This window comes from Thunnus maccoyii, chromosome 5 (assembly GCF_910596095.1).
Source record: "Thunnus maccoyii chromosome 5, fThuMac1.1, whole genome shotgun sequence".
NCBI classification, from domain to species: Eukaryota; Metazoa; Chordata; class Actinopteri; order Scombriformes; family Scombridae; genus Thunnus; species Thunnus maccoyii.
This window is the reverse complement of record NC_056537.1, coordinates 6,449,895-6,462,536: the sequence shown is the minus strand read 5'-3', so window position 1 is coordinate 6,462,536 and position 12,642 is coordinate 6,449,895. Positions and strand designations below refer to the sequence as shown.

General features: G+C 38.9%; 1 protein-coding gene and 1 long non-coding RNA gene across 2 annotated transcripts in view; one reads left to right on the top strand and one right to left on the bottom strand.

Moving 5' to 3' along the window:
* Positions 1-11,030, bottom strand: part of kitlga (kit ligand a) — a 38,947-nt gene extending 27,917 nt beyond the window's left edge. Inside the window, exon 1 of the mRNA XM_042410952.1 lies at positions 10,641-11,030. Coding sequence (XP_042266886.1) covers positions 10,641-10,655 — 15 coding nt within the window. The 5' untranslated portion in view covers positions 10,656-11,030. The remainder of the gene's footprint in view (positions 1-10,640) is intronic.
* Positions 5,788-6,452, top strand: LOC121896891. Its single transcript, XR_006096134.1, has 3 exons — positions 5,788-6,045; positions 6,140-6,292; positions 6,379-6,452. It is a non-coding gene; the product is annotated as an uncharacterized LOC121896891 (long non-coding RNA).
* Positions 11,031-12,642: the final 1,612 nt, after the last annotated feature.

Genomic DNA, 12,642 nt, shown 5'->3' with positions numbered 1-12,642 from the left:
ACTGAGTCATGTAAGACGCAGAGCGCATACACTCATGCAGCACAACTACAGCCCAATGAGAATGCTAACTAAATTAGTTGATTCTTTGCAGAAAGGATGGAGTAATCCACTGATCACGTAACAATTTGTTTCAGATGTAATCTTTTTCACCAGACGATGTGTCTTCGCTGACTCTGTGACAGCGGGCTGCTGCTGCAAAGACGTGAAACCAAATCAACTTAAAATCACCCTTTTTTCACCACACAAACACTCAAAATTCTGTTTTAATAAGTATCAGTAAGCCTCTGGGGGATATGAGATTCAGATTTATCTGGTCTCCACTTTTTATGTAACATTATCCACACATTACAATACTGTAGCCTTGTATGACCAAAATGACTTAAAGTAGGGAGTTTCTACTTTATGAATACTTAAGTTACTTTCAACAGAAAGGGTGTGAGAGTTAAATCCAGAGCTCACTAAATATACTTTGAAAGATCTTGCGGCTACTCTGGGAAACCACATATCCCCAAAATGTCAACTTTTAAGAAACCAACAAAAACAGACTTGTTTGAGTGAATTTTAGAGTTTATCCAATGGATTTTTACAACGTTTCACAAGACCAAGAGTGTGGAAGAATTTTTCCCAAACCATAGCAGAGCAATGAACCCTTTAATTAAATTTAAAATCACTCAAAGATGTGATTTTATGTTGTCAAAATATTCATGAGAATGATCATATGAGACAGGGAGGTGAAAAAAAGAGAGAGGTTGATTATATAGAAACACTGTGGGTCACAGATGGTGCACGCTATACACTTGTGTCTCTTGGCCAAGACAAAAACCACAAAATTCAAGATTTTCATATTGTGCTTCATGCCACTTGAGGATACGGCAAAGGAGAATATTTAAATGAACCTTCAATGAACCACTGAAGTGGTTGCCAGGTTTACAGTCTGCAGTCTCTGCGCTCTCAGTGAGTCAAAGCACTTGCTTTAAAGGTATAAACTGCAAATAAGAGAAACACATAGATTAACAATAAAACATATGGATCAAGTAAGTGCTACAAAACGGTCCTGACTTAGGGTATGAGAGATTGTCTACAATGAATGCAAGTTAGAAACACTACAGAAAAGGCTCATCTCTTGAGAAGTCACTGCATTTATGCCACCTGTCCTTCAGAGACACAGTGAAAAGAACATTTAACTCAGAATTATGGGGAGACTGTGTCGGCTACAGCAAGAGACAATCATTTTTGCTACCAATTAACTGGTCGATTATTTTTTACAATCATCAACAAATGGTTTGGTCGGTAAAATGTCAGAAAATAAGCCTGTAGCAATCTCCCAGAGCCCACAGTGAAGTCTTTAAATAGCTTTTTTTCATCTGACCAACAAAAATCCAAAGATATTTACAATGACATAAAACAGAGAGATCTGTAAATCACATTTGAGAAGCTGGAGCCAGCAAATGTTTGGCATTTTTTTCCAGATAAATGTTCTCTGTTGGTCATGCTTTTAAATCAGTAGTGCAATCTGAAAAATCTGGACACAGAAATTCCCCCCTTGTTCACTTTTCACTGCATACACAGTATTAAACATTCAAAGGCAACTCCATAGTGAGAGATCAATTTAGATTTAAGACACTCATGAATCATGCGAGGCCACAAGTAGAGCATAAATTCTCACACTTAGAATCTGGAGTCTCAAATAAAATGCAACAAATTTAATATTGTGTGATAATTAGCAAATAGCTGGTGATTACAGACAGTCTTGGACTTCAGAGGGGAGAAAAAGAGGAGTTGCCGTGTTAAGTGCTAGTAATTGCCTCTGACAAATGTATCACTGTGGCTTCTGGTTCTCATTTCCTGCCAACCCACAGAACAGACCCATCATCCTGGCTCCGGTCGTGTACTGCATCCATGTGACAGTGATTTCCCCACTAATGTTCGCATTCACATGACACCCACTCACTGCGCCTTTTGTACAAAGACAAGCCTGAACCCAGGTCTAATAAATCTTTGAACTGATCGAACTTGTCATTTCAAGCTTGCACGTCAGGTTGAAAAGGCCTGAAGGACCTCCAAACTGTCAGACTGCCAGGTGTACCGAAACCTCCGCCACTCACATGTACAACGACAAACAGCTCACATCACATTGGGTGTTTGTCTGACACATTTCAGAGGATCACTTCAAGATGAGTTCTTCGTGGTTTTATATCCCAAGCATCACAGAAATCAACCACAGCTAAACACCAAGATTTCCAAGAAGGCGTATCTGCAACTTGCAGATTTCTTGCAAAATACCCTCTCTTGTAGACACGCCACCTTGATGGCAGGCTTAAGGTTAGACTGGGCATGTAGTCAAATGACTCGGAGTTTATCTGAAGCCTGCAGAACAGCCTTTCTCTGGGTCTGGGACAGCACATTGAATGTCTCGTTGCTGTAGAAATAAGACATCAAACATTCAGACACTAGGCCAAGGCTCTGTGACAGAAGAAAAGCCTGTAACTCAAACCATGTTCACTTTGTTGCTTTTATGGATACTGCGTGCTTTACAGTTCCAAAAACATATGTTTTTATTCCACAGGGGGGAAAGCCAACATATAAGACTAAATATGGGCTTGACAGACTGTATCATTTTTTTTTTTTTTAAAGAAATTCAACCAAAATAAGAGAGATCACCAACCAATGTGGTATTTGTTTCTGCTTGACCACACTGCAACCCTGTGAACATCCTTGACTAATGGAGGTGGAGAAAATCATTTTCAAAGTACACTGCTGTCTAGCGTTGACTGACCATTTGCGGTGTCCAAAAAAAAAAGTCTCAGTTTCTTCTGTGTGTTCCTTGAGTTCCTCCTGTTTGGGCCTTATGGCAGGATGGTGCAAATGAGGCGAGAGTCCTGCAAATAAGATTAAACATCAACTTTGTGTGCAAAGGACGAGGAAGTCCTTAATTTCTTTTCCCATAACATTGCTGAACTGTGCAGGCTTTGTCATCAAAAAAATGCTGTTGGTTATTTTGCCTCCTATATTCTTATTTTCTTTCATAGATTTTTATTGATGATAATCTTTGCTGTTTAAAGGGAATTGAAATATTAGACCGAGAACTAAAACTAAAACATCAACCACTCCAATGTCTTGGTGTGCTATAAATTAATATGAAAGTGTTTATTTTGTACTCAGTGTAATGATGTCACAGAATGCATGACAACAAATCACACAACCAAACCCAGTGTTTCCTCAGTGTTATATATATTTTGCAGCGGCGGAAATTATTACCGCTGCTGCTACAGAATTTTATGAAATGTCATGAAGTCGTAATTACACGACTCTGTGGAGCTGTCCGCTCCACTGAACTCAAATGAACGGTTGTCTGCTCTCTCTCCACTTTGAGGATGAGCAACTGGAACAGTAACAGGACATTAATCACTCGCGAAGTCATGACAACCAAATAAACAACAGCGCAAATACAGTATTTTCTCCTCAGGCAGAGTGACAAACAGGGCAGAGGATAGGATTACATTACTGGACAACAAGATAAAAGGTAGATTTAACTAGCTAACATTAAGTTAGATAGATTTTACAGTTTAAATAAACATTCACAATGTATTCTCTACAGATGTCCATGGCCAACTAATTATTATTAATAATATATTGTGAAATAATGTTCCAGCTAACTTTAGCTAAGTAACGTTAACATTAGTGAACTTAGTGAATCATAATACCGGTAATGTTACTTCAGTAAATGTTAAAATAATTGCCAACAATGTTTATATAAGCTATGCATTAAAATATTTTGGCTTTTCAGATGAGTTTGTTAAAATATTTCTCCAAGAAGAGAAAGATGCCTGATGTCAATGAGGAAGATAGTCAGGTAACGTTATACTAGCGAAGGACGGACTCAAGGGTTTTAGCTATGCCCCGAACTTTTGAAGGGAAAGATATTCCTTCTAGTTCTAAAATATGTAATGTTAGTGGTGGCTACTACAATATTTTAATGTTCTTACTGGTTTTTTGATCAAATATTTGTGATGTGGGAGAACTTTGCTCATTCTCAAATGAAACCTTATTAACCAAGAAGACAGGAAGGCGTAGTGAGGGTGAGTGGAGCAAGAGAGCAGAGTAGAGCAGAGAGCAGAGTGGAGCAGAAGAGCAGAGTAGAGCAGCAGAGCAGAGTGGAGCAGCAGAGCAGAGTGGAGCAGAAGAGCAGAGTAGAGCAGCAGAGCAGAGTGGAGCAGCAGAGCAGAGTAGAGCAGCAGAGCAGAGTGGAGCAGCAGAGCAGAGTAGAGCAGAAGAGCAGAGTAGAGCAGCAGAGCAGAGTGGAGCAGGAGAGAAGACAGAAGGAGATGACAGTGGACAGGAGAGTGGAAGAGGAGAGGAGAGAAAACAAAGACTAAGCACAGGATATCAGGCTGGGACCCTAAAATGAGTAGACAAGAAAAGGTCCTACCCACGGCTCAACCACACTTATCATGGTGAGTATTCAGCATTACACCATATTATGCAATTCAGTGTATTTCAATGTATGAACAATGACCAATAATGACACTTTACTCTGTCCCTACGGGAATGTTCTGCTGCTTATGTTGGCAACATAAGAAGGCACCAAAAAGAGGAGGGGGCGAGTTGCCCTTCACCGAGACAGGATGCCAACTCTACAGAGTTGACTATTTAAATATGCATATGATGACGGAGTTCCACAGTGTGAAGTCATGCTTTACTGGCACAAAGTGAAGTTCCTTCAATTAGATATAATAGGAAGTTATTTTAATTCATAAAGATGTCTCAGGTATGTACAACCTGCTTTTTGTTGCTAAAACCATCAAAGATAACAGATATTTGTACCTGCTAGGTTCTTTAGTTCTGGTTGTGACTTTGACCTACTCATAATTTTAGAACATCAAATGCTTCTACTACTTAACAAAGTGAGAGCAAGCACACCATACAAATTATCCTTGATCTAGCTGAGTTGCTGAGGTGTGACTACTTTAAAAAGCTGAAGGTAAATAATAATCATGGTCCTGTGTTACTGTTCATATTTGCATTTCGTCACTGCAAATTAGCTCACCTCAAAATTACGTAATATTCAATCTTTATTGAATTTCATTTCTTTAAGAAAACAGACCAACTACTGGCCAGATTCTTCTCCATCAAAAAACTTTTATAAATGTACTCCTAAATAGACTGTTTCCATGCATTTTTTTTCATGCATGTGAGGGCTACACATTGCTTAAAACATGTGAAAATTGGAAACGGAAGGGTTTGAATTTGATTTACTGTATAATATGCACATAAATATTCCAGCCACTCGATTGTCTCAAACCAAAATGAGCATCATATCAGATACATACTACCATTATTACTAGGCCTACATGATGGAAAATCCTCAAAACTCATAATACAATGGCATGAATTCACGAATGAGAGCTGAAAACAGCTAACTACTCAAAGTGACTAAGTAAACTGTCATAATTTGGTTGCAAAATCATTGCTAATGGACCTACTTGATATGAACCACAATATATGATTACACAATATACTGTATATTATACCTGAGACTGACTTACAGTGATGTGTGTATGACATATCTAAATCATTTAGATTCAGTGTTTATTTCCTAGTTTAATCTGACATCTCTCATGAGTGAGCCAGCTTTTTAAACTGACTACTGTTATCAGCTCAGCTAGTAGCCTAAAGTTTTGTTTTATGGAAGCTGTTGTAACTTAGCTGTCAATGTATGACATGATCAGAAAAAAAAGTTGGATTGGTCATAAAACTTACCTCGGGTGTTTGTAGGACTACCAGACCGATAAAATATAAAAGTTTTTTCTGCCATGTTTAGGTAAAGGGGTAATCTGGATGGTCTCCAGGACAGCCTGGACAGAAGGTTCCAGAGCGTGGACATTATGTGAGCCTTTCACGTGCTGGGATCCTAAGCAACCAAGGAGGTTGATGCCATCAATATAGAAAATCTCAAGACCCTGTCCTCAAAATTCCTGCAGCAGCCTGAAAATCCTGTATGAATGGCCATCATACAAGCAGCATTTGCTGACCAGAGCATTTCAGGTAAAATGTAAAAATCACAATTATCAGGGGAGATCTGCAGAAAGATGACTGCTAGATTAATGTTGTCCCACTGTCTGTGTTTAATGTGTTTCAGGATATGGACCAGCTCACAATAATGGGGAAACTGGCATCCCAGTATGATGAATGGGGACAGCTCTACCCTTGCCTGAGCCGGCTGGTGACCATTGCCCTCACAGTGCCCATCTCCAGTGTGAACTGTGAGAGAGACTTCTTAACTACGAATAGGGTAAGATAGTTGATATCTGAAATGAGAGATTGTTTGGTTTTCCTCAATTTCTCACACTCCACTCATTTTTGTTATTCTATTTGTAGGTTAAGACAGACCTGACAAACAGGCTGAATGAGGACCATCTGGCATCATGCATGCTACTAAGCATCAATGGGCCACCTCTGGGGGAGTTTCCCTGTGACAGAGCCTTAAAGCTCTTTTAAAAAAAAAAACAAAAAAAAACAAACAAGAAAATTAAGTGCTCTTAGCCAGGCTGTAAACTTTGCCACTGAGGCTAATATAGAGTGCCCTCTAAAAGTAGGGGTTCAAAAAGGCATTATGTATGAATAAGTGCATGTCAATAATTATGTGCTAAAGCTTGTTTTGCAGTCAAGTATCATTTCATTTCATATTTTAAATTACATATTGATATTCACTCCTACACGCGTGCACTACCCCGGTACAACAAAACCCTTTCCTCCGCTGCTGAAAAAGATCCTATTGGAAACACTGAAACCAAATTAATTTCAGTTTTATCAATAACATGTGACACTGGAGATCAATGTGACTGAACCTCTTCAACCCAACACAACCTTTGGCGGGTCGATCATCACAAGGTAGAGAACAGCATTACTGATGAACTGGTTAATCCTTCCTGCCAATGAGCATTGTTCAAACCCACAGAACGCTGCAAGTCTACATTACAGGGTTTCCAAAGGTTTTATATGTCAAGCTGAATTACAAGGAAATATGTATTATGATATCCAAGACATTTACTTGTCATTTTAATTACATCTTACAGCCATATAAAACATCTTCTTGAATACAGATTTAAGAGGAATATTTGGAAGCTGATAAACAATAATGTGGCAGTGATTGATCTAATTTAACACATGGTAAGATATGTAGCCAGGCATGAGCTGTGATTAAAACATGAGTCACAGCGTCTATTTGATATGCAAGACAGAAAAATGAGCATTGTCTGTTGACAATGAGGAAAAGTCAGTGACTGCCGGCATCACAGGGAAATTTACTGGCTCCGCACTTGGCTCCAGGAGGGAAGTTCACAAATGTGACAAAAATTATTAACCACAAAAATGCAAAGAAGAACAAAAATGTTTTGATGTGGCTTTTAAGTTAGAAGATCCACTTGAGAGGAACTAATCAATTAATTAAAGAGCAGCAACACCATCCTCACCGTACAATGAGTGTGGATACAACACAGCACCACATGGTAGCTCTAATTGAATGTTTAGTGTTTTGTTTCCTGCTGGTAATGAAAAGTCATTGATAAACTGTCAAAAAAAATCATGAACACAAGACTTGATTAGCAAATTAAAGTCTTTACTGCATGTGCTCCTTATAATCAAATTTGCCTTAGCTAATTCATTCAGCTGTGATTACTGGAGAGTGTAATTCTGACACATCAACAGCCTCTTTGCCACAACGCCTACCTCCTGTATGCTTCCTAGAACATGTGACATAATAAATCTAATGATGAAGAACGGTCTGTCGTTCCTTTTCATGCTTTGCCTTCTATTCTGCACCAACTTGCACATTTCAAACCCTCAAACAATGACAATTTCCTGAACAACAATAAAAAATGATCTAGTTTACTCGGGGGTTTCTTATGTTGTATGCTGGTCCTCAGCAGGTCAAAGGCCACAACAATAAAGTAGAGGCAAACTGAGCCTACAATATGTGAGCAGTTGGCCTTTGGATTTACAGCCTGTGATAAAGCACAGCTCCTCCGGCCAGAGCATGTGTGCGTCTAAATCATCCTGATACCAAAACACTCCATCACCTCTTCACGTGCCTTATGTCACTTCCCTCAGATGGAAATCCGTAACCTGGGAAAATAGCTCGACCAGTCATCAAACAGCAAGCTGTATATCATCACGGAGATCTGACCCCTGAGAGCAAGCAGTTGAGGAGAAGATATCTTAAATGTCACTCATCTGATCGGACTCTTTATCTTGAATTACTGTCACTGAATTAGCAATAGGTGACACTAAATTACCTTCACATATCTGTGTCAGTATTCAGGAAAAACACGGGGGAGGACATTGATATGTGATGTCTTTTCTAAACCTCCCACAGTCCCAAGAGCTCGGCAACTGGTCTCTCCAACACTATGCAGGCATCAGAAAACTAGCGCCCCCTACTGGTGCCAAATGTTCTTTGAAGGATTAGACATGCACTACCACTTTCTGTCTCTCACACACACACAAACTCTTGAACACACACATCTCATGTGCCAGATCTAAAAAGGCTTGACTCACTTTTCAGTCTGGTGAACAGTCCCCCATCATTAGAAAACATTAAAGACATTTTAAATCCTGGTTTTAACTGATTACAAACACCAAAGACGGTGCCAGTATAATATGAGATCACTATAAATTTCCTAATAGCAACAATTAAATCTCTTTGGAAATATGAAAAGATTAAATAGGGAGCAGCGCAGCCTTGAAACTAAAAGTTGAATTTTTACAATTTTCACGACAAATTCCAGACAACTACAATAAGAATTCTCACAAATCCCTTACACATTTTCTACATGTGATTACATGACAGCACCGTGAGCTGTGGCGAAGACAGTAAATAAAAGATGAAAGGTGCCTGTTAATGCATACAGTCACGGAGCACAACTTACGTACACCTTCATTAAAAAAGCATAAAGGGAACTCTGCCTGGAATATGATTAACAGCGGCAGTTATGCAGAAATGCCCATCTTTCCTCCAGGAAACTTCAAAGACTTTTATTCTCAGATGCATGCACACACACACACACCCTGCTGTATCAATATTAATTTGCTTCGTGTCTTTTTATTTTGATCTGATAGTGATTAAAAGGAGCTTAAATTACTGAGCAGACTGTGGCAGAGATTAGTCAAAAACCTAATATGTGCAGACTTCAGTCAAACAGCCTTGAGGATATAATGCAGGTTAAACCTTTCTAACTTAATCTGCACACCTTCTAATTTGCACAACACATATACACACATTTAATCCATGTAAACCAATTTATTTTCACACTGCAGGCTTCCTCAAATGGTAATGTGAACCGGGTGCACAAAGGGTCTTTAAATAAGGAAACATCAATGCTTTCATTTAAAAGAGATTCAAGCAGATGTTTCTGTTTTATACTAGTTGCTTGCCTTAAGGTGATCACCTACTGATATATGAAGGGTCCAAATAACCATGTTTAACCTTCCTACACCACGGTGATAAAAGAAAAGAAAAATGCAGAAATGTGCGTAATTCATTTTACTTTCTTTGCCAAATGATGATAACAGAGACCTAAAAATAAGCGTTTGTCGTTATTTTGTATATTTTTGGGTCACCCAGTTCATACGCCAGAGATTATGGTATCAGGGCTTGTTGACAGCGAGCCTAAGCTGTCCCTGCAGCGCTCTTAAAACAGAGACAGCGGCTGCTCTCACTGCGGAGCAGGCTGGTGAATAACCTGAAGGGTTACCTGCAACGGTGGACTGGCGTCAGATGAAAAGGCAGATAAACGCTCTGTGTGGGTGATCAGGCCACGCTGTCCTGACATTATAACTACCTGATGAACATGAGCCAAATGTATCTGCAAATGATTTGTGACATCTTGGAGAAATGATTAAATCATGTTTTAGGCTACATATCAAACGTTACAATAAAAAATCAGTTGCACATTCAGAAAAGCAACTTTACGCGAATTAGAGACCGCGCCGTTCTACCTTCATGAATAAAAAGACATAAACTCTATATTGCAGGTAAAAATATGTGAACTAATTTGTCCTCCTGTGCTACGTCCCTTCTTACAGATGCAATCATTTGAAGAGCAGTTAAATAGGTAACAGTTATGCAAGGCGCAAACCGTTCTCAGAAGTGGATACTCTTGAGGTGCCAGACTGGCGCCGTTAATATAAACTTATTGATCGGGGAACCATTAAGAGCTCTGACGTTCGAATATGGAAGACTATGTGGATGTGGGACAAGCTGCATGAACTCTGGACAGGTGGAGCATTTGGGAAAACGCGGCATTTAGGGATGAAAGCGTTTTATTACGATGCATTGTGATAAACCCGCTCCTATTGACATATCACCACAAGGACCTGAGCAATTAAGCCACACCACAGCGAAGGGAGCGTTGCCGACCAGCTTTGATCCCGCTGGCACTTGCAGTGTCCAGTTAATTTACAAACCAGTATATAAGTGTCTCCTTTTGTTTGTCTAGTCAACGCTGATAAGGTTTTAAAAACACGCCGAATCTAAAACCTTGACTGGTTAAGTTGAACTAAAGGAAAGCTGCAGGAACGTGTCACGCCACAACGCAAACTATGTATTCCCTCAAGTAAAACAACAATAAACAATTACTTACTTTTGACTTCTTCATATGGAACGACAGGAGTAAATCCAGTGTGTGCGAAAGCCTATTTTATTTTACTTCTACGGGGAGGAAAGGGGTTGTCATCATCCTGTGTGCACATATCCAATGCCTAAGTCAGTAGTATCCAAGCGGAGGAGAAAAGAAGCCCCAAAAAAGAAGAACAGGACGAATTTGAAGTCAAACTTTCAACCTTTGCAACCTGCAGGCTACTGGCATGTGGCATCTAGCCCATCTACTCCATAGATCCAGACACTGAAGGCTTGAGGGCTCGCAGCGGAGGAGCGGGACAGCGCGCAGAGGGAGGGAGTAAGCCTTTATAATGATGCGTAAAAAGCAGTCAAAGAGCCGCCCTCTGACGAGCCGCAGTATGAAGAGGTTCACTCCAGATCCACTACTGCCAATATAAACAGATGAGAAAGGAAAACAGGTTCATAGCGTCGTTGTACTGGTTGCTCAACACGGACACGGACTGCCTACTAAGTGGTGGTTTTACTACTTATAGGCCTAAGGTATTTAACCCATTAATAGCCAGAATGAAGAAAAAAATAAAACTTGAAATAAGTTACTTTCTCAGGGTAAAATAGAAAAAAAAAATACAGGCAAAATTCATTTTGATATTTATTTAATTTTATTGCCTTTAACATATTCATCTCTTGTCCTCTGTCTCACAAGCACACACATGAGAATACACACCATACAGATGCATAACTCTTTATCACAGTGTTCTCATTTTTGTTTCAAGAATGTATTTTAAACCTTTATACAGAAAAAAAAGAAAAAAGAAAAATATGAGTCATTTTAGCACAAAGTTGTGCATGGACCTTTCAAATTAGGTTAACACATGTTTGAAAGTTATATTGTGCAGAATATGCAGCAGTTCACAAGATGATATAACATGAAAAACTTCTGCTCTGTGAAATTGTGCCCTCCCCTTGCAGGCCCCCTTTTGTGTGCACACGTGTGTGTGCATGTGTGATTGTAACTTAATGAATGAGTCAGTAATACACACAGCACCGGGTATTTTTTTTTTTTTTTTTTACAAGAAACTAAAAATGCAGTTAAACAATTACAATGTGTTTATAACAAGACTGGTATCATCCAGTTTGTCTTTGTCTTGAGAATAACTTTTGGAACACACAATATTGGATGAATTAATTTTACTAAGTTTTGCATGTTCTAACATATATTTAATCTCAGTAAACACAAAGGTTTCACTATACACACTGTCTTTTAGATTACCTTCCAAAATACCATCTTTGTATACCCAACAACAGCACACAGTTATGTTTCTTAGCATATGTATTAAGACCGTGAGATGCAGTTGAAACCTTTGAGCTTAGATTACTTTGTCATATATAATATGTTTTGTTTTATAGGAAATCTGCATGTCTGTGGTGCTCGTTATAAAGACATGATAGTGGGATTTTATGTGATTTACATTGCTCATTTTGCTTGATAGTGATTTTACAGTAACCCAATGATATTTAATGGCATTTCCTGTTGGTGTCCTCTGAGGTTACAGTAGAAATATTTGTTGGATATTTTTATCCAGCGGTCACTGAGAACAGTTTTGGTGTAGTGATATTTGTATCCGGGCCTGTTCCACAACTTTTACATCTGTAAAAGTAAAAACAGTCAGCATACATCTTAATCGTGTTCTGTCCTCCTTTGAAACAACATACATGTGTTGAAAATAGTCTTTTTCAAAGGCAAACTGTTGACAAAATAATATTATTTCCGGCATATTTCCATGTGCAGTGTTACAATAGATTTTTTTTTTTTTTTTTTATGGCTTGGTTCAGTTAGATTGGTAAAAAGAAACTTTCATTTTCTCGAGACCTAAAGGAATCCTCATCAAAGCCTTTCCCTGGGGCCGTTTGACACAATGTGGAATGTAAGAACACCTTTCTTAGCTTGTCTGATTGCAAGATTTCACTGCAGCTGATCTGGAGGGAAACCTGTAAGCCTGTGGAACATTTGCCAAAATAAAATA